Source organism: Pleurodeles waltl, chromosome 3_1, assembly GCF_031143425.1.
Source record: "Pleurodeles waltl isolate 20211129_DDA chromosome 3_1, aPleWal1.hap1.20221129, whole genome shotgun sequence".
NCBI lineage: Eukaryota > Metazoa > Chordata > Amphibia > Caudata > Salamandridae > Pleurodeles > Pleurodeles waltl.
This window is the reverse complement of record NC_090440.1, coordinates 931,685,694-931,708,295: the sequence shown is the minus strand read 5'-3', so window position 1 is coordinate 931,708,295 and position 22,602 is coordinate 931,685,694. Positions and strand designations below refer to the sequence as shown.

The following is a 22,602-nucleotide window of genomic DNA, read 5'->3' as shown; positions in this document are numbered from 1 at the left end:
CCCCACCTCTCCTTAAAACAAAAAAAAAACAATACATCTCTGGTGACTAGTGGGATTTCTGCCCCCTCCCTGACCCCCCAAGTGGGCAGATCAGAGATATTAACTCCCATCTGCCTCCCCCAGGGGCGGGTGGGGGGGACAGAAAGACTCTGCCTTTTTGTGTTTTGGGCGGTGTGGGCATTTGCATGTCTATTTTGGGCACCCCTCCTGCCCCCCAAATCGCTACACTACCATAAAATAAATTCCATGGTGCCTAGTTTGCTTTTGGCCCCCCTGAGGGGGGTGGCAGATTAGAGGCTATTGCCCTCATCTGCCTGCCAGAGTGGCAAAAAAGCAGAATTAAAAAAAATGCCTAGGGGAAGCAGAAGCCCTTGCTAAAGCTACCGTTCCCTCCCTGGTGTCAGGTGGTGGATTCTTGCTTGGGAATCACCCTCCCCAGTTATCCATAAGCAGGGATCCACTAGGGAAGGTTACCATTGGAATGAGGAGATTCTCTCCTTTCCAGTGGTACCTCTCCCGTCTGCATCTTTGCTCCGTCAGTAATAATGCAGTGAAAATAAAATCAGCTGATAGGCTTATTTCTCTTTTGTTTTCATTGATATGATTTCAAAGCACCATGCGCACTGATAGTCATTTCACTGAAAACCAAAAAAATAGCCTCAGGACCTGGGGAAGCTCTTCCCCTGCTCCTGAGCCTGTTTTTAGCAAAAGGAAATCTCTCTGGTGCACGCACCAGAGGGATTTCCTTCCTTGAGTGCCGCAATGGCTTTGAGGCTTCATGCACACACAAGTGGTTAAACAATTCCTAAAAGATTTATTCAGGGTCTTCCCTCCGATAAAGTCTCCTCCAACCTGGCAACTTAACACAGAACTAGCACAGCGGATAAATAACCCTTTTGAACCTATTCATAAGGCAAAGATCAGATTTCTGACATGAAAAGTGGCGTTGCTTCTAGCTTTGACATCAGCCCAGAAGAGTGAGTGAAATACAATCATTCACCATCAAGGAACTTTTCTTGACGTTTAAGGATGATGCTGTGGTTCTAGAGACTAATACCAGGTTCATTCCTATGGATTTTCATCTGAGTGAACCTACTGTGCTCAAAACATTCTTCCCGAATCCGAAGACGGCAGCAGAAAATTCCCTGCACACACTGGATATAAAAAGATGGCTACGGTTTTATTTGCATCGCACTAAGCAGTTAAGAAACACAGATCAACTAATAGTATTATATCTAAACCATAACAAAGGTGGTTTGGTTTCCAGGGCAAGCTTATAGTTCGATGGATAACTGTGGCTATTCAATTCTGCCATTTTAAGGCTGATAGGCCTTTGACAGAACAGATCAAAGCACACTCTACTGGGGTGGTCTTGACATCAACAGCCTTATGCTGGAGTGCCTGTTGAAAGCATATGCTGAGCAGGGACATAGGAAAACAGGCATACGTTCATGCAACATTATTGCCTGGAATTGTCGCAACGTAGTAATGCCACTGTGGGACAAGCAGTCATTTATTCCAATAAGGTGAGCCTGGTTTGATTATATTTATACCCACCATCCGGTATCGTGTTTTACTTACTATGATCTTGTAAATAATTGTATGATTGTATGCTGATTCAAGCATGTGAATTTATGAAAGATCCCATACTGGTGACGAAAACGAGTTCCGCTACTTAAAGTAACTTCTGTTATCTGGTATCTTTCATAGGTTCACGTGCAACCCACTCTGCTACCCATGGGCTCTTTTTTTTCCGTAGGTGAAGACAATTCATACTAGTGATTGAAAATCTGAGGGAAGATGCCTCTGGGGAATGTTCTTGAGGGTGCTGTTGCCTGATTGCCTGTAGTTTGATTCTTTAAAAATGATATATAAGCTAATCGAAGTAATGTCTTATAGAGCCATTATAAGCTATATATAGTGTCTCTACTGCTTTAGACGGTACAGTGGGACTCCCACCTTGACGACAGGGAATGATTCAAGCATGTGAATGTGTAAAAGATTACAATACTGATAATGGGAAGTTACTGATAAGTAACTCATTTTTTGTCTGTTGTTATGACAGGGAATGATTCAAGCATGTGAATGTGTAAAAGATTACAATACTGGAAATGGGAAGTTACTGGTAAGTAACTAATTTTTTGTCTGTTGGTATGAATGGGATGGGGGAGGGGTTGAAATATTGGACTGGGTAGAGTATAAAAAGTCTCAAATCTAACTAAACAATACTGGACTTTCAACTAATGAGAGAATTTGCTAGAAGTATCCCAACAAAGGGATGCAAAGGTTTTTTTGGCAGGTTATGCCCCATGGTGAACAGAGGTATCAAGTGAAACCAGAAGTTTATATACAGCTCCATGAGTGGGTTTCACACTTTACCGATCCATGTGGGCTACGTATTCGGCAACATCAAATTTATCTCATCCTGTGTCATATGGGATATTCGCTAAAACTACCTATTCACCAACAAAGTACTCTTTGCATGATGCATTGAATTCTATTGATGCTCCGAAAATAGGAAAGGCACCAGGCCTAGACAAAATTTTCAGCTACCTGTTTTGCTCTGAGCCTATTAAAAAGGGTATATACATAAACAAACTGTCCAACACCATAGCAGCAGGGGCCCTGATGCATTGCAGGTGCAGAGTTAATTCCTCTACATGAAAAAGGTTCTCACACCAACTCTGGGGATTATTCCCTATTAGTTTAATAGATGATCTGCCCAAGATATTTTGTAAACAGGTGCTAGTTAAGTTAAATATGTGGATGGAACAGATTCAAGTACTTTCCCATTTGTATAAAGATTTTAGGTTAAAGGTTAGCACTGTAGACCAGGTCTTTCACCTCCTTCTGGTCAAATGGAAAACAGTTGTTGCCTTTTTGACTCATGGTGAACTAACAGAGAAAATTAGTATTAATACAGGAGTTTGAGAAGTGTTTGTACCTGCCAACACTAGTATATAAATAATTATGTTAACTTTTTACTTGTTTGTAAAAAATTATTTGCCATGCTTTGCGGGCCATAAGTTGTCACCTCTTTTATTTGCAGATGATACTCTTTTGCTGTCTAAACTTCCAGTGGTCTCAGAGTTTTACCAGAAAGATGTTAGTATGTTCTGTGGTGAATATGGATTAGAAATGAGTGCTTTCAAAGCTAAAGTTACAGCCTTTAACCTTCCTAGTCATGTTAAAGGCCAGATTTCCACTAATGTCTTTATCTTAGTGGGAGTTCATGAATTCGATTATTTGGGCATCTGTTTTAGTTTCCAATAACTGGACTCCACAACTCCAAATAAGTCAGTTTACATTGAATTAGAGAATGACAGACCTGCTCATACATGCAAGAAATTTCTCTAATTATCCTACATCCTCATTATTGGAGATGTATCAGTCTGAAGACATTAGTGCACCACTGTATGAAGATGATATGTTGGGCAATTGCAAAGCTGGTCAGTTACGCAGAGTGAAAATACACATATTAAGTCATTATTGAAAGTCCCAAACCGTGCCCTACTGTCCTGATATGTTTAGATATTGCATTAAAACCAATGTCCTATTTTATGAACTTGAAGCCATGAATCTATTGTACACGTATTTGGACAATAAAAGAGGTTGATCTTTATGGGTCGCGCTGTGCGATATAGTATAAAGCCCAGCTGCCCCCCAGCTGTTTTTTTTTTTTTTTTTTTTTTTACGTAAAAACTTGGTATGAGAAGGTACGCTTAGGTGCTTATTGTGAGAACAATACCACGATTCCCTAAAATGAATCAAAAGTTAGATGCTGGGAAGTTATTTCTGTTACTTTTTTGTCTCATGGTGAGGTAACAGAGAAAATTAGTACTAATACAGGAGTTCAACACGTGTCTGTACTTGCCCCAACACTTTTCCTGTAGTATATAAATAATGATGTGGACTTATTTTTTGGTTGTAAATATTATTCACCATGCTTTGCAGGCCATAAGGTGACAGGTGGGACCATCTGGAAGTGGTTTCTTGTCAGGGACCTGAGATTACTGCAGTTTACCTTCCAGAGATCTAGAATGCTCAAGCAGACTCATTGAGCCGGACATCTCAGGAGAACCATGACTGGGTTCGAAATGATTCTTTCCTACACAACAATTTCTGTGACCGGGGTTTCCCTCAGTTAGATCTCTTTGCAACCATAGACAACAGAAGATTCACATACTTAGCCTCCAGTTTTTACCAACCAAGGATGAAGGAGATTAACTATTCCTGGAAGTTTTTATATGCTTTTCCACTTATTCTAATGATACAAGCAGCGACCATTAAATAAACCTACTCAAGGGCCAGAATGATTCTGATAGTGGCAGAGCAATCCTGGCAATGGTGGTTTACTTCCACCTGTTGGAAAGTATGGTGCAGGCCGGATTAGCTTCACAGATTTGGGGCCAGAATTTCCATTCTAAACTACCATCTTTGAATTTGGCAGCCTGGCTCCTGAACTTTTACAGAATGGACACTTAAATGTCCCTTCGGGGTGCATCAACAATCTAAAAAAAGATAAAGACCATCCACGATGGCTTCATACTTTTTCAAGTGTAAGAGTTTCTATATCCGGTGTACATAGTACAACTTTAACCCTGCCACCTGCGAAGAAGAGCACTGTTACCATATCTTCTTCATTTGGCAAGGTGAGACTTGAAGTTTTCTTAAGTTAATGTCCATTTGATAAGCATTACTGCCTTCAGAAAATCCAGTTTACAAACCTCCTTTTTTCAATATCATAGACGTTACGGACTTCCATGAGAGTTTACCCCAGTTAGAAATCTCTCTCCTCCATGGAAATTGAATATTGTCCTCTGTTGTCTCATTTGTTCCTCGTTCAAGCCAATCCACAAGATATCCCTACAGCATATTGCATGGAGATCTGCTTTCCTTGTACCTCTAACAGCTGCATGCACGATTAGCAAAATCCAGCCATTGCGCTCCCATAAGAACAAGGTGGTCATTTTTATGTTTTTAAGTTTCTCCCTAAGGTGATTAGAATTTCTGTGTACATCAAATCATATGCATCAAACTATTGCTAATAGATATAAGGAAATCTAAATAATTATTTGTGAACTATTGTTGCTGACACACAGAACTGACCACCTCCAAGCAGTCACTATCCATCTGGATAATGCCTTCTATACTAATATTCTATGAAAAAGCAAATAAACGCTATCTGGAAAACCAAAGGCTCACTCTGCCAGAGGTAAATCTGCAACAGCTGACTTACTGAGAAACATTCTGGAGATTTGTAAAGCAGTCTCCTTCAATATGTGTGCATATGAAGTACTATTTATTGTCAGATTGAGTAGGACAGGTCTTCCCGAGAAACCTCTTTACCTAGTTTCATTTTTTTTTTTCCTTTTTAGTTCCGCCAGTTTTAGTAGGGATGTGCTTGCTGACAAGTTCAGTGCTTATGATTATCAATGGACATCCCCTGAAGAAGAAGAATTGGTTGGTTGCCTGTACTCATAGTTCTCCGTCAGGGTAATCCTCATAAAAATCTGTCTAATAATATCCTTTAACTGTCATAAAAAAGAAATTGCACAGCTGCCACTGATAGAGCATGTTGGGATAGTGGAGGGCTGAGTCCTTGCAGCCAGTGTCTGCTTTGGCGTTTGTGGATAAAAACTACATGGCTACCTTATCTTTGTTTTCGTCTCTTTATTTCCTTTAGAAATGTTTGCGAAAGAGCTTTTTTGTCATTCATATCCCTGGTGACAACTGTATGCTTTTTATTATTAAGAGTTTAGTATTTAAATTAAATAAGTTGAATTGGCCAATATAGGCAGTTTTGTAGGCTGCTACACTTTTTCTTTTTCACATGAGAAGATGTTGCCTTTTTGAAAGAAATGCAAATGCGAAATATATATTTTTTCATTTAGAAAGTGCTCAGGGATCCCGCTTATTGGCGGGGCTATTCAGGGGTTTCGATTTCACTGGAGATTCCCTTGATGAAGATTACTGATAAACACCCATTCCATATTTAAATCCGGTTTACGGGTTGTATTGCCATTTTTAGCTAATGTGAACTGTTACATTTTGTTTGCCAGGAAACCTGCAGACCTGCAAAACTTGGCACCAGGAACACACCCGCCATTTATTACTTTCAATCATGAAGTAAAAACTGACGTAAACAAGATTGAAGAATTTCTCGAAGATGTCTTGTGTCCACCAAAGTAAGTGTTAGTAAAGGTGGAGAAATACCCCTGAACGTTTTAATCTACTTGTTGATGTAATTTATCATGAACTGCAATTTCATATAGTTTATTGTTAAGGCATGTTGTCTCTTAAACATCCTACTTGTATTTGCTTGTTTTTGAAAGAGTACTTTGTTTCGATGTTTCTGGGTAAATGATGCTACACTTTCTAGAATAATTTAAAATATTATGGCTTCACACTCTCATATGGTTTCAGAGGATGCATATCCTTCCCAACTGCCATTTTCAGGCTGTCTTTCTGTTACTTTTACCAATATTGCAGCACAACTCTTTTTGTGGACTTTCCTGATATTATTTGACACTCTCCAGTTCAGTAACAATTTTTTCTCATTACTAGATGCACATTGCAAAACTGCGGCTCTTATTGTTTGTCATGTTTTTTCTTAGATCTCTCCTTTTTTCAAAGCCATAGGAAAAAAGAAGGGAATGAGCCCACTCCTACTTATTTACTCCCAAACCTTGGTGTAGAATATCTGAAGGCCTTTGGGGATATATTTGATGTGTGGTGTGGTAACAGTTGTATGACGGAGCCACGCATGCGTTTAGCATGTTTACCTTTCTAACGTAAGCAATACAATAAACACTTGATTACCACTTGTTCTTTACAACGCATTTTGCTACAGTGACTTACCTTAGGGGAGCCCTGGATTTTGGAATAGTATAATTTACTATTCCAAATCCAGTCTGCGCTATGGTAGGGAAGATGTTGGACTTAAAATCCAACACCATTCCAACAACTTGTTCCCTAAAGTAAATCATTGTAAAGACTTGTGTGGTAAAGGAATACGTGGTAAGGACGCGTTGGTTGTATTGCCTGTGTTGGAAAAGCTCTGCGTGATTCCGACTGAGTGGTAAAGGTTGTTTCCCGTGGTAACTGATGACAAAATCACTAGGAATTCTAGAATGCACAATGCATGTTTGGTCTTTGAATTTGTAGGAACAGGTAGAAGATTCCTTAAAGATCCACAAAGTCTCTTGAAAAATGTTAGGTTGCTCGTTTCATCTTCAAATCTGCTTGTATTTTAAAAACTAATGATGCACAGGAGCGTGACAATCCCATTCTATTTCTAATTTACATGCAAGCTGAGACAGAAAATCTGCATACCTCTATCAGGCATCGAGGTAGGAGCAAGACGTCACTGTCCTACATTGCTGTCAGTCCAAACTAGATTTTGAAAGCACATGAGAACTTGATACCAGGAAATACTTCTCTACTGAAAGAGGTGAGCCAATGGATTGCACCTGTGACTCAATCTAATGGGAAGTTTGGGCCACTGACTCAAGTGCCATCCTGTTTGGCACTGGTAAGGACGGTTTGACCTGACCCAGTACTAGCTTACAGGTGAGGCCGGTTGGCACTAAATTTGTCCAGCAATTGATCTTTCATAGACTAACATGCTTTGAAATATTACCCTATTTTGGAAATCCTCAGTATATTTAACTTAACAGAATTGAAGGCATACATTTTTGGGACCTCTGAGATCCCACCAACATGGATAAACAAACTGGAAACCCTTAAACATTCTGCCCAACACCCCTGCTCCCTGCCAGGTGCTCTTCTTAAGATTTCTATTGCACCTATTTTGTAGTAGCTTGGTTTGACAGAGAGCTATTGTTTCTGATATTTTTCACACTTTCAAGAGAGAATTATTCCAGAAAGGCTATCCACAACACCTTTTTATTAGATTAAGTAATAAGTGTGGTAACCAACCTTTTTTTTTTCCTTTCTGGGATTACCTCTCCACCAGACTATAGCCCTTGGAGTGAGTGGTAAGGGTTTACCTTTCCATTTGGATTGGAAAGCCAAAGAAAATTCTTCTGAATAGGAAAATAAATAAAAAAAATTACCTTTTGGATTTTTTTCACGATAGGGTTTGTGAAGTTGGATTCTTGTTAACTGTAAAGCTTTTCGGAAGCGGTGCATCTTCACCCACACTGCACACTTAGAGGTGGCAACGTCTGTAAGACCTTCTCCTTTCTTTTAAAACACTACATAACGGAAAAAGAAGGCTGTTTTTTTAATTAAAGGTGCATCTCTTTGCTCCAGAGTTGAATATATGGGAAGTGTTCCTTGCCCCCTCTTGGACTGAATTATCTCAGGGTGAAACAGGGCAAAGTTATTAAAGTACTTTTCGGATCCAGGGGGTCTACCAGCTTCAGCAGGGCCAGGAAGTAAGAATCATTTTCTGCTCTGGGATTGGCCATAATTGATCCAGATGCCTTGGGCCCACAGCCCCTCCCTCACATCTCTGTTGTTCCTATTTTCTATCAGTATTGAGGCATTTGACATTGAGATGAGTAGAAGCTACTCACTCGATGAAGAAGTATTCTTCACCATTGAGGGCTTTCTTGATGACCCACAGACATTTGTCATTGAAATCCCCAATGTTAAGAGTTCATACCAGAGGAGCAAGTATCGAATTATAGAAGAGGATCTTATGCCCATCCCCTATTTGAAGATAATTTGACGCCTCCTCATGAGCCTGGAATGCCTTCCATTGCAGAGACAGAGGGAAAAAAAGGGGCTTCTGGGGAAGTCAGCCCAGTGCTGATCAACCAAGGGACCCACATCAACAGGCATGAGAAACCAGCAACATATCTGTCTCCTTCCCAGAAGGATTATGCAAGCTGCTCATCCATACCAGACTACTGATGACAATAACATGTCAAATTTTAATACTTACTCCTAAAATGCTCAGCATACCACTACACTAGATTTCCCTGATGCTTGATATGAGGACGCTAACACAGCAATGAAGAACATAATGGTCAATGTTATCTCCATGTAAATAGAACCTCTCTCACTTTCAAGACATTGACAGTGATACTTCAGACAAGACCAGTTGTTCCCCTTTTTCCTGGCCTAATGGAATTCACCAGGCAACATTTCTCTGTAAACGTAGTGGAAAAGGAATCAGAAAAGAATGCAAGCCACCAGAAATCAATCCCTTCTTTCTTTAGGGGATTCTTCCACCAGATTCACTAGTGGCTTCTCCTCCCAAAAATCACTGTAACTACCTACAGGTTTCTCATATTTTGAATAAATATCTTCCCAGCGTGCAAAAAAAGATATGGATTTATTTTTCACAGCTTTAACTCCCCAGCCTTGCCTGGTGGTGCTATGCAATTTAGCCGCTACTTGGCCTAGTGGATGTGATGATCAGGGTATTTAAGATGCCGACTGTTATTTCCAAGCCTTATTGACATAGGTCTGGATCTCTTTCAATACTTCGCTAACAAAATTCCTCAGCTTTTCGACTGTGACTGGATTAGACATCTCTTCATAACATTTTGGTGTATAAACCTAACCTCTTATGCTATATTATGTCTTTGTTAGTCAAGAATAATATCTACATATAGCAACTTGAATCCAATCAAGATCCCTGGGGCTGCGGCTCCTGCTCTTTTAAAAACATCAGGGAGTGGAAGGGGAAGATATTTTTGTCCAAGACTTGCAGGGACATGCCAAAGTGCTCCCCTTCTTTTTTAGGTAAGTCCACAGACTTATCAGAAAAGATCGTCCAACAAAAAACACAAAACACACCATAGAAAAGAGAAATCTTCTTCCTTGAGGATAATGGTCGTACTTCTGAAGTTCCAATGCAGTTACCTGGCACTGGGCTCTTCCTCATAGTTGCAGCCCATACCAATGTTGGAAAGGATGAGGCTAAAGGGCTTCACCTGCTGACTCTGTGCATGTCGAGGCTTTGTCAGGGCAGGCTAAAATGGCTGAGGTTGGCTCTGATACCATCTGGTCCACTCCTCAAGGTTAAGCCCTATCCTGCGGGTTTGATGATAGGTTGCTCTAACCCGAATGCTTCCTGACTTTGTGCCTGGTCCATAAGAAGGTGCTGTCTCCCATTTGACTAGCACCACCTACGACACAAACCCAGACACTGCCCTCTGAGCCATTCTCGGCTCCACCCCTGAAGCCTTTGAAGTCACCGTTTCATCTGAGTGCCAAAGAAAAGGATAAGACATGGTTTGAGGAAGATACCTTCGCTCAGCAGTTTCCTAGGGCCCAGAGATTAGCTAAGATGAAATACTTATTTCGGCCGGCTTGCTATACCTCATAAGGCTCAGAGGCCGATAACCTCCTCCCTTCTTACAATAATGATGCTGGCTTCTATCTTGGTTTAAATGCAGGTGGTCTGGAGAGATCTCCAGAAGGGAATATCCCTTACTGCTCTGACCTTCCTTCCGAAGAAGTCTCTTTTTCAATGTGGTGGTACGAAAAGCAGCAGAAGATTTGGAATTTACTCTGCCTTTTGTAGAGGTAATTTTGACAATGCTGGAGCCTGTTTGGGAGAATTTTCTTTGGGCCTGACAGTCCAAAGACTGCTAGTCAGGTTGCAGGACTGTAGTGCGTGACCTGAAGTTCATGTCACACCCGTCGTCTAAATGTCTGGTAGTCCAAGCTTCCTCTTAAAATTAGGCCCAAGTGCCTTTCTCACTGCCCCCCAGACAGAGTAAAAAAGATCAGACTCTGTGGGATGAAACGTCTGTGTCTCTGGTGGTCACCCCTCCGCACAGAAAACGCCTTTTAGGCCCCTACAAGTTGTGTGAGAGCTGGCAAAACTGACTGTTATGTATCTTCAAAGACAACCCGAAAAAGCTCTCTCCTGGTCAATGATAGTTCTGTGCTTCCAAACAAATCCTGAACTGTTGCCTAGGTTCTGCAAACACCATGACTCGATCTATTGGCAGAGCTGTCACCCGTTGGTGGATGGATTTCACTGGCTTCTTGAGATTGGTGCATGCCACTGTCATGGATCTGGCCTCCAATGCGGAGTTGCTATTTGATGAGAAGATTGACTCTTTCCTATAATGCTCAAAAACAGCAGGGCAACAGCTCGCTTGTTAGGACTAGACTCCAATGCGGGGCAGTTCCACTGGAACAGGATATTTTGAGACCATTCCAGTCTTAACATAGATTTTGAGCCTATTCCAGTCTTTGACAAAGATAACTTTCTCTTCCTATCCAGAGACCCAAACCAATGTACTACTTCTTTCTGATGGATACAACTACCTGTGGATTCCTCACCTCATGAATACTCCCATGGCGCCAGCATTCGACGGAAATCTTCTTACTAGTCTCTGCACGTCGACGAGGACGTCACTGTCTCGCACGCGACGCCGTCTGACGTCATACAGGCAATAAGAGGTCCTCGACGACGTGCGGACGTCAGTTCCCTTTTTTCCGTGCATTCGAAACGGTTATCTTCGAGGGAGCAACTGTTACTCTTGCGGTTACAGTGTATATCTTGCTGCGTACTCTTTCTCTGTGGAAATAATGTCGCAGAGAAAGTCTGGATTTAAGCCTTGTCGTGAGTGTGGAGGCAAGATGTCGGTGACGGATCCTCATTCCGATTGCCTTTGGTGTTTGAGCTCCGACCACGACGTCTCGACTTGTGATTCGTGTCAGCACATGAATCCGAAGGCCATTAAAGAACGCGAGGCGAAGCTGTTTATGGCCAAGTCAAAGGAGAAGCATCACAAGAAAAAGTCTTCTCCAAGACATCGGCGTCATCGAGACTCCCGGCGCCGTAGAGAATCTCGGCGTCATTCAAGGGAGGCTCGTTCCAGGTCTCCGGATCGGCGCCGGAGGACATGGGAGGTCAGCCCCACGGTGACGCCGCATCCTTCGACGCCGTTGCTCTCTCCGACGTCTCCAACTTCGCCTGGACAGGCGTCGGTGATTGAGGTATTGGAGCCTCAGGTGTTTTCTCCGGCGCAGACGCCGAGGCCGGCGTCGGGGTCGCCTCCGAGTCAGGCACCCCAGTATCCGGCTTTTCCCACCCCTGGAGCCGATAGTTCCGCATTCTTGAATGCGATGTATGCCATCTTCCAGCAGATGGCTCCAGGGGGTGCTCCGGCTGGGCCTTTGGCCTTTTCTTTGGGTGATCCTGCGCCTCTTCGGCCGGCACCCTTTATGCCCTTTCTCCCGTTTGGGAACGTGGGCTCGGCGCCAGTGTCGGCGCCGGTGGCCGCTCCGATGGCTTCGGAGGGATTGGCCCCAGGGATTTCCATCCCGTCGACGTCGAGATTTCGGCCTGTGACTCCGGTGGGTCCATCCGTTTCATCTGCTCTTCAGTCGGCGCCGAAGTTACCTGTGGCGCCGGATGCGGCGTCGGTGGCTTCGGAAGATCGGCGCCGATCTCCGACTTCGGCGGAGGTGTTGTCGACTCCGCGGATTGAGCAACGACTGCATTCAAGGAGGCGTGCTCTCCGGGTACTAGAGGAGCAGGAGTACCAACGAGCCCTAGAGGAAGGAGAGCTAGAGGACTCGGGTGATGGGCTGCGTGGACTGGAGTCGGCCAGTGGGCTGGACACTTCCCCTGAGTGGGACCTTTCGTCCCCGGGGGAATATACCGAGGAAGCTGCTTCCTTTCATACAGTGGTACGGAAGGCAGCTAGTTTTTTGGACCTGCCTTTGCCGGTGGTGGAGGCGAAACAAAACCTTTTGACAGAGGTGTTGCATCCGGCCTCAGCCGCGGCGGAGCCTCTATTACCTTTTAATGACGCTCTGCTGGATCCGGTTTTAGAGGTGTGGAAGAAGCCGGCATCTTCCCCAGCAGTTCACAGAGCCGTGGCCAGGAGGTATCGGACGGCTCCAACTGATCCTGGTTTCCTATCTAGGCACCCTACGCCGGAGAGCTTGGTTGTGCAGGCCTCCTGTTCGTCCAAGTCAGCGCCTGGTTCTTTCCCGACGGTGCCTGGGGACAGAGACTCAAAAAAGCTAGAGGCGCAGTCGAAGAAGATTTTTTCGTCCTGCAGTCTGGCGTTAAAAGCCACTAATGCGACCTGTATCCTGGGGAGGTATATTCATGCTCTGATGGATGACATCTCCTCTTCGTTTACAGAGCTTCCCCAGGGTCTTTTGGATCTTGTCTCTGATGCCCAGGCTGCTGCGACCCAAATTATCCAGACGGGACTGGATACCACCGACTCGGTAGCCAGAGCAATGGGCACAACTGTGGTGGAAAGGAGACAGGCCTGGCTACGTAACTCGGGCTTTTCGGCAGATGTACAGTCCACATTGTTGGATCTCCCGTTTGATGGGGACAAACTGTTTGGGGCTAAGGCTGATTCGGCCTTGGAACGTTTTAAGGAGAGCAGGGCCACGGCTAAGTCGTTGGGACTCCAAGCTCCTTCTTCCACGGCCTCTTCCAGATTCTTCAGGAGGTTTCGTGGATTTGGGCGTGGCTCTTCCTCCTCTTCCTTTCGGGGAAGATATCAGCAACCTGCCTCTTCCCATCCCTATAGATCTTTTAGGGGGAGGGGTAGGGTCCGCACCAGGGGAGCCTCTCAGCAGCACTCTGCCTCTTCCTCATCCTCTGGCGGGGTGCAGCAGGGGAAGCAGCCTTAGGCTTCCACCATTTCCCACTCACTCCTCTCCTGTAGGGGGAAGATTACAGCATTTTCTCACCAAATGGGAGACTGTTACGTCGGACACTTGGGTTCTCAGTGTTGTGGGAAAAGGCTACACCCTTCCCTTTCGGGAGTTTCCGCCCCTCATCCCGCCCCGCCCTTCGTATTGTTCACAAGAACACCTCCTGTTGCTAGAACAGGAGGTAGAAGTCCTCCTTTTAAAGGGCGCGGTGGAGTTGGTCCCGGAGCAGGAAAGGGGTCAAGGAGTTTACTCAAGGTATTTCCTGATTCCCAAGAAGGATGGTCGTTTGAGACCAATTCTGGACCTGAGGATCTTGAATTGGTTCCTCAAGCAGGAAAAGTTCAAGATGCTGACCCTAGCACAGGTGCTTTTGGCGTTGAACATGGAAGACTGGATGGTGTCTGTCGACTTGCAGGATGCTTACTTTCATATCCCGATACTCAAGTCACACAGGAAGTATCTCCGGTTTGTGGTGGGATCGCAACACTACTAGTTTGCGGTCCTTCCGTTTGGTCTTACTTCAGCACCTCGAGTCTTCACGAAGGTGATGTCGGTGGTTGCGGCAGAGCTCAGAAGGAAGGGGATAGCAGTATTCCCTTACTTGGACGATTGGTTGATCAAAGCCAAGTCCCCGGAGCTTGTGTTGCGTCATCTGCAGTCAACAACCCAGTTGTTGTTCGACCTGGGCTTTTCGGTGAACGAGCCCAAATCTCACCTGGAGCCCTCTCAGCGCCTCCTGTTCATAGGGGCAGTACTGGATACGACATTGGGTCGGGCCTTTCCTCCGCCTCAGCGGATTCAAGATATTCAGGATTTGGTTCCAATGTTTCGAAATGGAGCGGTAGTTCCAGTCCTCAAGGTCCTTCGTCTGCTCGGTCTTTTTGCCTCCTGCATTCTGTTGGTCACGCATGCTCGCTGGCACATGAGGGCTCTTCAGTGGTGCCTCCGAAGGCAGTGGTCTCAACACAGAGGGGATCTAGAGGGTACTGTCAAGATCTCCAGAGATGCTGCTGTGGATTTGAAGTGGTGGATTGCAAGCAACAATCTTTCACAAGGAAAACCGTTCCAGCAGTCGCCACCAGTGGCCACAGTCATAACGGATGCTTCCACTCTAGGGTGGGGAGCTCATCTGGGGGATCTGGAGATCAAAGGTCTTTGGTCTCCAGAGGAACAGATTTTTCACATCAATCTGTTAGAGTTACGGGCTGTACGTCTGGCTCTCAAGGCCTTCCTCCCTTCCCTTCGTGGTCAGTCGGTACAGGTCCTAACGGACAATACTACCACGATGTGGTACATAAACAAACAGGGAGGAGTGGGGTCGTACCTTCTCTGCAGAGAAGCTCTTCGACTATGGTCCTGGGCAAAGGACCATCGGATTTGCTTGATAGCAAACCATCTGGTCGGAGTCTTGAACGTGCGTGCGGACAGTCTCAGTCGCCACTTCTCGGCAGACCACGAGTGGCGTCTCCATCCAGATCAAGTCCGTTTAATCTTCCAGAAGTGGGGGTTTCCTCGGGTAGATCTGTTCGCCACTCGAGAGAACGCGCATTGTCCGTTGTTCTGCAGCCTTCAGTATCCGATGCAGGAAGCGTTGGGGGACGCGTTTCAAATGACCTGGTGCGGCCAGTTGCTTTACGCGTTTCCTCCCATACCCTTGATTCCTCGAGTATTGAGGAAGATTCGCCAAGACCGGGCTCTAGTAATCGTAATAGCTCCGGATTGGCCAAGGAGGGTGTGGTACTCCGACCTTCTCCAACTCTCAACGTGCCCGCCGCTCCGTCTCCCTTTCAGGGCAGACCTCCTCTCGCAGTCGCAGGGGCAAGTTCTACACCCCAACCTCCAGAGTCTGCACCTACATGCCTGGAGATTGAACGGGGCAACCTGAGTTCCTTCTCTCTCCCGCCTGAGGTAGTGGATGTTATATTAGCGGCCAGGCGACACTCCACTAAATCTATCTACGCTAATAGGTGGTCTAAATTTGTTGCGTGGTGTGGAGAGAGGCAGATTGATCCTTTACAAGCTCATCTATCGGACGTTTTGTCTTTTGCTCTATCTCTGGCGCAGAAAGGTTGTGCAGTGGCTACCATTAAAGGTTATTTATCGGCCTTGTCAGCCTTCATATGTCTTCCAGACCAACCATCTTTATTTAAATCCCCTATTGTTATCAGATTCTTGAAAGGTCTTCTAAATCAATATCCTCCAAAGCCATTTGTTATGCCGCAATGGGATTTGTCCTTAGTCCTGACTTTCCTTATGGGGTCCCCTTTTGAACCTATGCATTCTTGCCCCTTGAGGTATTTGTTTTTAAAAACAGTCTTCCTGATAGCTATAACATCAGCAAGGAGAGTGAGTGAGTTGCAGGCCTTATCAGTAAAACCCCCTTATACAACTTTTTATGGGGATAAGGTGGTGTTGAGGACCAAGGCTGCTTTCCTCCCGAAGGTTGTTTCACCCTTCCATTTGGCTCAGGCAATTACTTTGTCCACGTTCTATCCTCCGCCTCATCCTTCCAAAGAGGAAGAAAGACTGCACCGTTTGGACCCAAAGAGAGCGTTGAGCTTCTTTATCGATAGAACAAAGGATTTCCGGCTGGAGGATCAGCTGTTTATTGGATACGTGGGCAAGAGGAGAGGAAAGGCAGTCCACAAGAGAACACTATCCAGGTGGGTTGTTCTTTGCATTAAAATATGTTACTCTTTGGCAAAGAAGGATCCTCCTGAGGGCATTAGAGCTCATTCCACCAGAGCTAAGTCGGCCACTTCGGCCTTAGCCAGAGGTGTTCCTGTGGTCGACATCTGCAAGGCCGCAACTTGGTCGTCCCTTCACACTTTTGCAAAACATTACTGTTTAGATTCTGAGGTTAGAAGGGACGGCCATTTTGCACGGTCAGTGCTGCAGGATTTCTTGGTTTGACCATTTAGGCACCCACCGCCGGGCGTGGTACTGCTTTGGGACTCTATTCATGAGGTGAGGAATCCACAGGTAGTTGTATCCATCAGAAGAACGAGTTACTTACCTTCGGTAACGACTTTTCTGGTGGATACATTAGCTACCTGTGGATTCCTCACGGTCCCACCCGCCTCCCCGTTGCCTTTATGGTCTTGCCAAGTAATCCTTGAGTGCGCTCCTCTTGATCTTTGAGGGTGCAATAGATGTATATATATAATATATTTATATATATATATAGGTATATGTGTATATATCTTTATGTATATACTTGGTGTGTGTATATATTTTAAAAGAAAGAGTTTTATATATATATATATATATATATATATGTACATAAAAAAGATTTACAATTATTCATACAATGTGGTGTATTTTTACAATATGATGGATGTTGCTTTGTTCTTTCATTGCATTGCCTGGTTGTTCTCATGCACGTAAAAAATGATTGGTACTGACGTCCGCACGTCGTCGAGGACCTCTTATTGCCTGTATGACGTCAGACGGCGTCGCGTGCGAGACAGTGACGTCCTCGTCGACGTGCAGAGACTAGTAAGAAGATTTCCGTCGAATGCTGGCGCCATGGGAGTATTCATGAGGTGAGGAATCCACAGGTAGCTAATGTATCAACCAGAAAAGTCGTTACCGAAGGTAAGTAACTCGTTCTTCAGGGTAAAAGTAGGGAATGCTGCACCAATAGCAGTAGCAGATACAGTTGCTGCGTTCTTGCACCGACTCTGCTTCCTCAAAAGCTCTCTGACTACACCTGTCATCTCCTAAGCAACCATCTTCTGGTTGAGGGGTCGTTGACCCTTCCTGCCCTTCTCTTCAAACTGCACTTCTCTGACAAGGATGTGTGCTCCAGCAGAAGCCTCGATTTAGGAGATGGAAGGTGTTTTCTTGCTGAACAAGAGAGTTTTAGTGGCGCCACCTCTAGCAGAAAGAGGCACCAGATTCTACTCCCTTTAATCCTTGGTTCACAAGAAGTATGAGGTCTGAGAACCCGTTTCAAAATCCACCTCTTGAACCTGATCATCCAGCAGGACAAGTTCAAGATGTTATCATTGAGCCAAGTCCTGCTACCCCTAAATGCAAGGGGTCATCTTTCAGTCCTTCCCACCTAAAGCAGTTACACATTGTTTACACTGGAATCTCAGCACTATCAATTCACAGTGCTATGGTTTGGCCTGATAACCATGCCATGTGTGTTCTCAAATGCTGTGGCCTCACCACAAGCTCACCATGTACCGTGCATGTCCTGTATCTTTGCTAGAACATACATTTACACGAAAGGTATTCTAAACTCATCCTTAGTTTTATGCATGACAGAAGACAATGTGCCTCATGTCCCCTCAGTGAAACCCAACGATGCACCAGGACAAAGCTTCCACCTCTATTTCTTTTTTTTTTTTCCTCCCATCTGGTCTGGACGATCATCTCGAACTCTGGAATCTTCAAGCTACTACAGAAATCCGTTCAACACCAGGTTTCAGAAAGTCAACCAAGGGCTTCAAAGAACTCATCCACACTATTGTTGCTTCAAATCCACTCTGGACTGAAGACAGTTTTTTTCAAGGCCTAGGTTGTGCGACATTAAGACGTGAGACCCAACAAAAGAGGTCTTGACACTCTGCTTCATGGCCACCGAGTCTGCTTGATGCTGAGGAGCTTTTTTGAGTCAGACTCTACGAGTCAAGGGCTATGAGCCTTGACACAAATAAAGGCACAGGCCAAGCCATGAGGCACCAAACTGGCACCTAAACCTACTCTGAAATTGGCCCTGAAAAAAGCCCTCAACTCCAACTTTTGTGTTGTGTGTCTATTCACCAGTTAAGCTCCCAGATGTTCTTGATTTTAGACTGAGGAAGCTCTACATACATACAATTAAGGTACTCACCTGAGGTGTTAGCATTAGCCCAAATGATCTGGTTTCAGGCCATTAGCAAACAGATGCATTTCTTAGCGGAGCTTCAGCTTAGCGGACATTCTAAGCAGGACGTTTCAACAAGTACACAAGTGGTATATCGATTCTCAAGTACTTCGACATTACTTCCAAAAATGGGAAATGCCAACAATAAATCTTTTTGCCACCTCAGAAAATGCAAAATTCCCAAGCTTCGCCTTCAGCTCCCACACCCATCATCCCTGGACAATACGCCATGGATGAGTTGATCAGGGAAATTTGTTCACGCTTTTATTCCTCTACCTCTGCTTCCATATCTAGGGAGGAAACTAAAATGACAATGATGCTCATTCTAAGTTGCACCCATCTTGCAGGGATATAGTTAAACCGCCTTGGTTCTCAGTGCTAGTGGAAATGTCAACAGTGAACAGGAAACGCTCCCCATCAGCCAGATGCTTTAACACCACTTCAGGTACATTTGGGACATCCAGATCTCAAGGAAATTTAGTAATATATTAGCTGAGGTCATAGAGTTTGGGTACCTCAACTGCTGGAGGAGTGTACTGTAATCTGTAGTCATGTTAAGCTTAGTACCTGTGCATGTTATGCAGCAAAGTGGAAGCACACTATTGCATAAGCAATCAAAGTTATAAAAAACACTGATACAAGGTGTCATCTGGTATTTGGTGCATCATCAAAAAAGAGGGATGACCTTACATGTTCATCTGATTACATTTAGCAGCAGTGGCTGCCTCCATGCAAAACAGTCAGTATGCAAAACAGTCAGAACTAAAGAGAGTAATTCCTCAAGGTATACCACTTGTCCTCACACAGAACCTTAATGTTGTACTGACAAAGGCCTGACAAAGTCCTCCTTTGGAGCAACTTATTCTTGTTCTATGCAAAAACTTTCATGGTAGGTGTTTTTCTTTGTGGCAATCACTTCCTTTTCACTCAAGAGTCAGAGAGCTACAGGCACTAAAAGTGGAAGAACTCTTTATTCAAGTACACAGGTATAGACATGTCTTGAACACAAATCCTTATTTCAGCAGATTTCCCCCCAGCATGTAAACTAAACCATTGAGTTACCAATTCTCTTCCCACAGTAAGATGCAGAAAAAGCACTGCATGCAAATATTAATAAAGCAATGTTTTACATTAAGAGAACATGTTCTGTCTGTAAGAAACAACACCTATTTGTCACTTTTGCTGAACCTCGCTTTGGGATATTCGATTTCAGAATCAGATTTGGCATGATTGGTTGTTAAATAATGCACGCAAGTCTTTTGTGCAAACCCTACACCCACTTGGGCAGGAGTGGTACACAATGTGAGATAGTCTTTGTCTTAATGCATTGCAAGGTTCAGAAAGGAGTCATAAGATATCTCGAGATCAAGATCTTCAAACAAAAACAACATACACACGGCTGCACTAAACACTACATGGTAGGAATCTGTAGGGTATATGATCTATACAGCACGTCAAGCTACAAACCTATAGCTACCAAATAAGTAATATTGAGATGTCTGCTGGATGAAGGGCATCATGCAAGAATTCCCTTTTCAAAATGGTTTCTACATGTTTTCTTATGTCCAGTACTTGTGGGGTAATGTCTAGCCAGTCATATCTCTATACACAATTTGGCCCTCATATTCTGTGTATAGTTAATGCTCTGTTAGACATTTGGGCATGTGTTAAATTGTTTCTCTAGACGAATATCTCAAAATTTAGATTAGTCCATCAGTTACTTCAGAGCAATCACATTTCATGTGGAAATTCATCACATTTCCCACATTCCAATGTTGTTGCCCAGTACTTAATATGTATACACAAGTATTGTGTAATTGCAGCAACTCAGTAGAGGGATACGTTTTCAGGATTTCATAAGTGGTTCTTTGATTTGTTTTTAAACAGATTGTTCGATGGCATGTGTGGCTGTAGATTTACATACTCTGCATACTCCTGCCATCTAGTGTTGGGTCCCGAATGGTGCAAGTTGTTTTTCTTCGAAGAAGTGTTCCGAGTCACGAGATTGAGTGACTTCTTCTCTCTCTGATATTGCGCATGGGCATTGACTCCTTTGTTAGATTGTTTTCTCTCCGCTGTCGGGTTTGGACGTGTGTCTTCGCTCCATCTATCAACTCGCTTTGGTTCAATTTTCTTCCTACCTTACTTTATTTCGACAATCACACTTTCTTATCTCAGTGCTCTCCCAGTTTCGTTGGTTCGGACACCAACCGACCGGCCTGGAGTGCCTGGACTGGGCACTGACAGAAATGCTTCCCTGATGGGACGGACTTCATTCCACTTCTTTCCTTGGTGCCACTCCAAATTCCCTCACACTGATCAGCATCTGGTGTACAACTTCTGCCTCTCCCTGGATCATCGTGAGGCCGGCTGCGATGCCTGTAAGTCCTTCCGCTTCAAGAGAACTCTTCGGGACTGAAGAGCTCGTCGGCTGGAGATGGCCCAGAAAAAGCCAGACAACAGCCTTAGGAGGAACCTGCTCAGGAGGAGGAGGCCCTCTCTATTCAGGACAGCTTGGACTTGGATGTCCATTCTGACATCGAAAGCCACAAAGTCACTTCTGCCCAGTGTGTGAGTACCGTGGCCACTCCTACCCACCATAAGACTTTAAAAAAGACTTTCTAGCCCCTATTTGAGGTCGCCGGTCCGGCGCTACCACCAGGCCATGGTCGGTATCGAAAGACTGCTTCGGATGCCCTGTCCTCTGGCTCGGCACCGAAACCATCCATTAAAGCCAAGTCCAAGTCCTTGGTCTTGACCTCCATTTCCTTGGACCGAGAGATCATTTGGGGTTTGATCCGAGCTGCGGGCCTGAGTTGGCAGCCTTCAGCCTCCACTTGTGTGCCCACCTGACTGAAATCTTCAGCGCTGAGATCTTTAAAGCGGAAATCCTCAGAAACTGGAGATTCAAGCCAGTCTCTACTACCCCTTCTCTGGTAGAGCCAATGTTGGAAACTATGGTCGCTCGTCAGCACCAACTCCAAGTACTGCAGGGGATTATTGCCACTCCTTCCTCTCCTGCGCTGACCAAGAGAAAACTCTTTTTCTAGGAGGCTTTGGACATTCCTGCTCCAGCTAAAAGGAGGGCCAAGGACAAAGGTCAAAGCTACCAGCCCTTCATGTGGGCATTCTCCACCACCTCCTCCTACACCACCTCCTCCACGTCCATCCTCACCTCCGTCCCTTCCACTTCCTGTTCCCCCACTTCATCCTTACTGGGGGATTAGACACCTCAGGGTTTTCCTTTATTTTCCTCTAAGGGTTTAGGGGGGCCTCAGGTTGACAAAGATCCTTGAGACACATATGACCCTGATCCTAGTCCCTCCAATGACCCTGAACTCTACCCTGCACGCCCCTCACCACCTGAGAACACTACCTCTTGCCAACAGGTAGTAGCTAGGGCAGCTGCATTCCACAACATGGAGCTGCATAAGGACCCCATTGAACAGGACTTCCTGTTCGACACACTATCTTCCACTCACAGGGACATACAGTAGCTCCCCATGTGCCCCAGCATGTTTCGCCATGCAGAGGATATGTTTAGAGAGCCTGTCCACTCTAGGGTAATCACACCAAGGGTGGATATAAAGTACATGGCAGCACCCTCTGACACACTCTACATCAGGTCACAGATTCCACTCGACTCTGTTGTGGCAGTAACAGCTTGTAAGCGGGCATACAGTCAGGCCACTGGATACTCTCCTCCCCCTCAGGAGAGCAAGAAAATAGATGCTGCTGGCAAGAGAGTGGTGGCACAGGATGCAAATAACTGGCGGATAGCCAACTCCCGAGCCTTACTAGCCCTGTGCGACCGGGCTGATTGGAACGAAATAAAGGAGCTTCTCATTCTTACCTGATAAGCATCGTAAAAATGGGCAACAGTCGCTGAGGGACAGGTCATTTCTAATAATTCCATCAGGTGCTCACTAGATGCCGCAGACATGGCAGCTCGCAGCATTAACACCAGGGCTATTTTCCAGGAGACGTGCTTGGCTGCGTTGTTCCGGTTTTGAACCTGAGGTCCGGCAGGCAGTCCTCAATATGCCCTTTGATATGTAGAATCTATTTGGGCCAGAGGTAGATACCATCTTAGAACAACTAAA

The 22,602-nt window shown here is 44.9% G+C and overlaps 1 protein-coding gene across 1 annotated transcript in view; it reads left to right on the top strand.

Moving 5' to 3' along the window:
- CLIC4 (chloride intracellular channel 4) overlaps positions 1-22,602 on the top strand; it is a 312,082-nt gene that overhangs the window by 136,000 nt on the left and 153,480 nt on the right. The window contains exon 3 of the mRNA XM_069223930.1: positions 6,063-6,188. Within this exon, the coding sequence (XP_069080031.1) occupies positions 6,063-6,188 (126 nt within the window). The remainder of the gene's footprint in view (positions 1-6,062; positions 6,189-22,602) is intronic.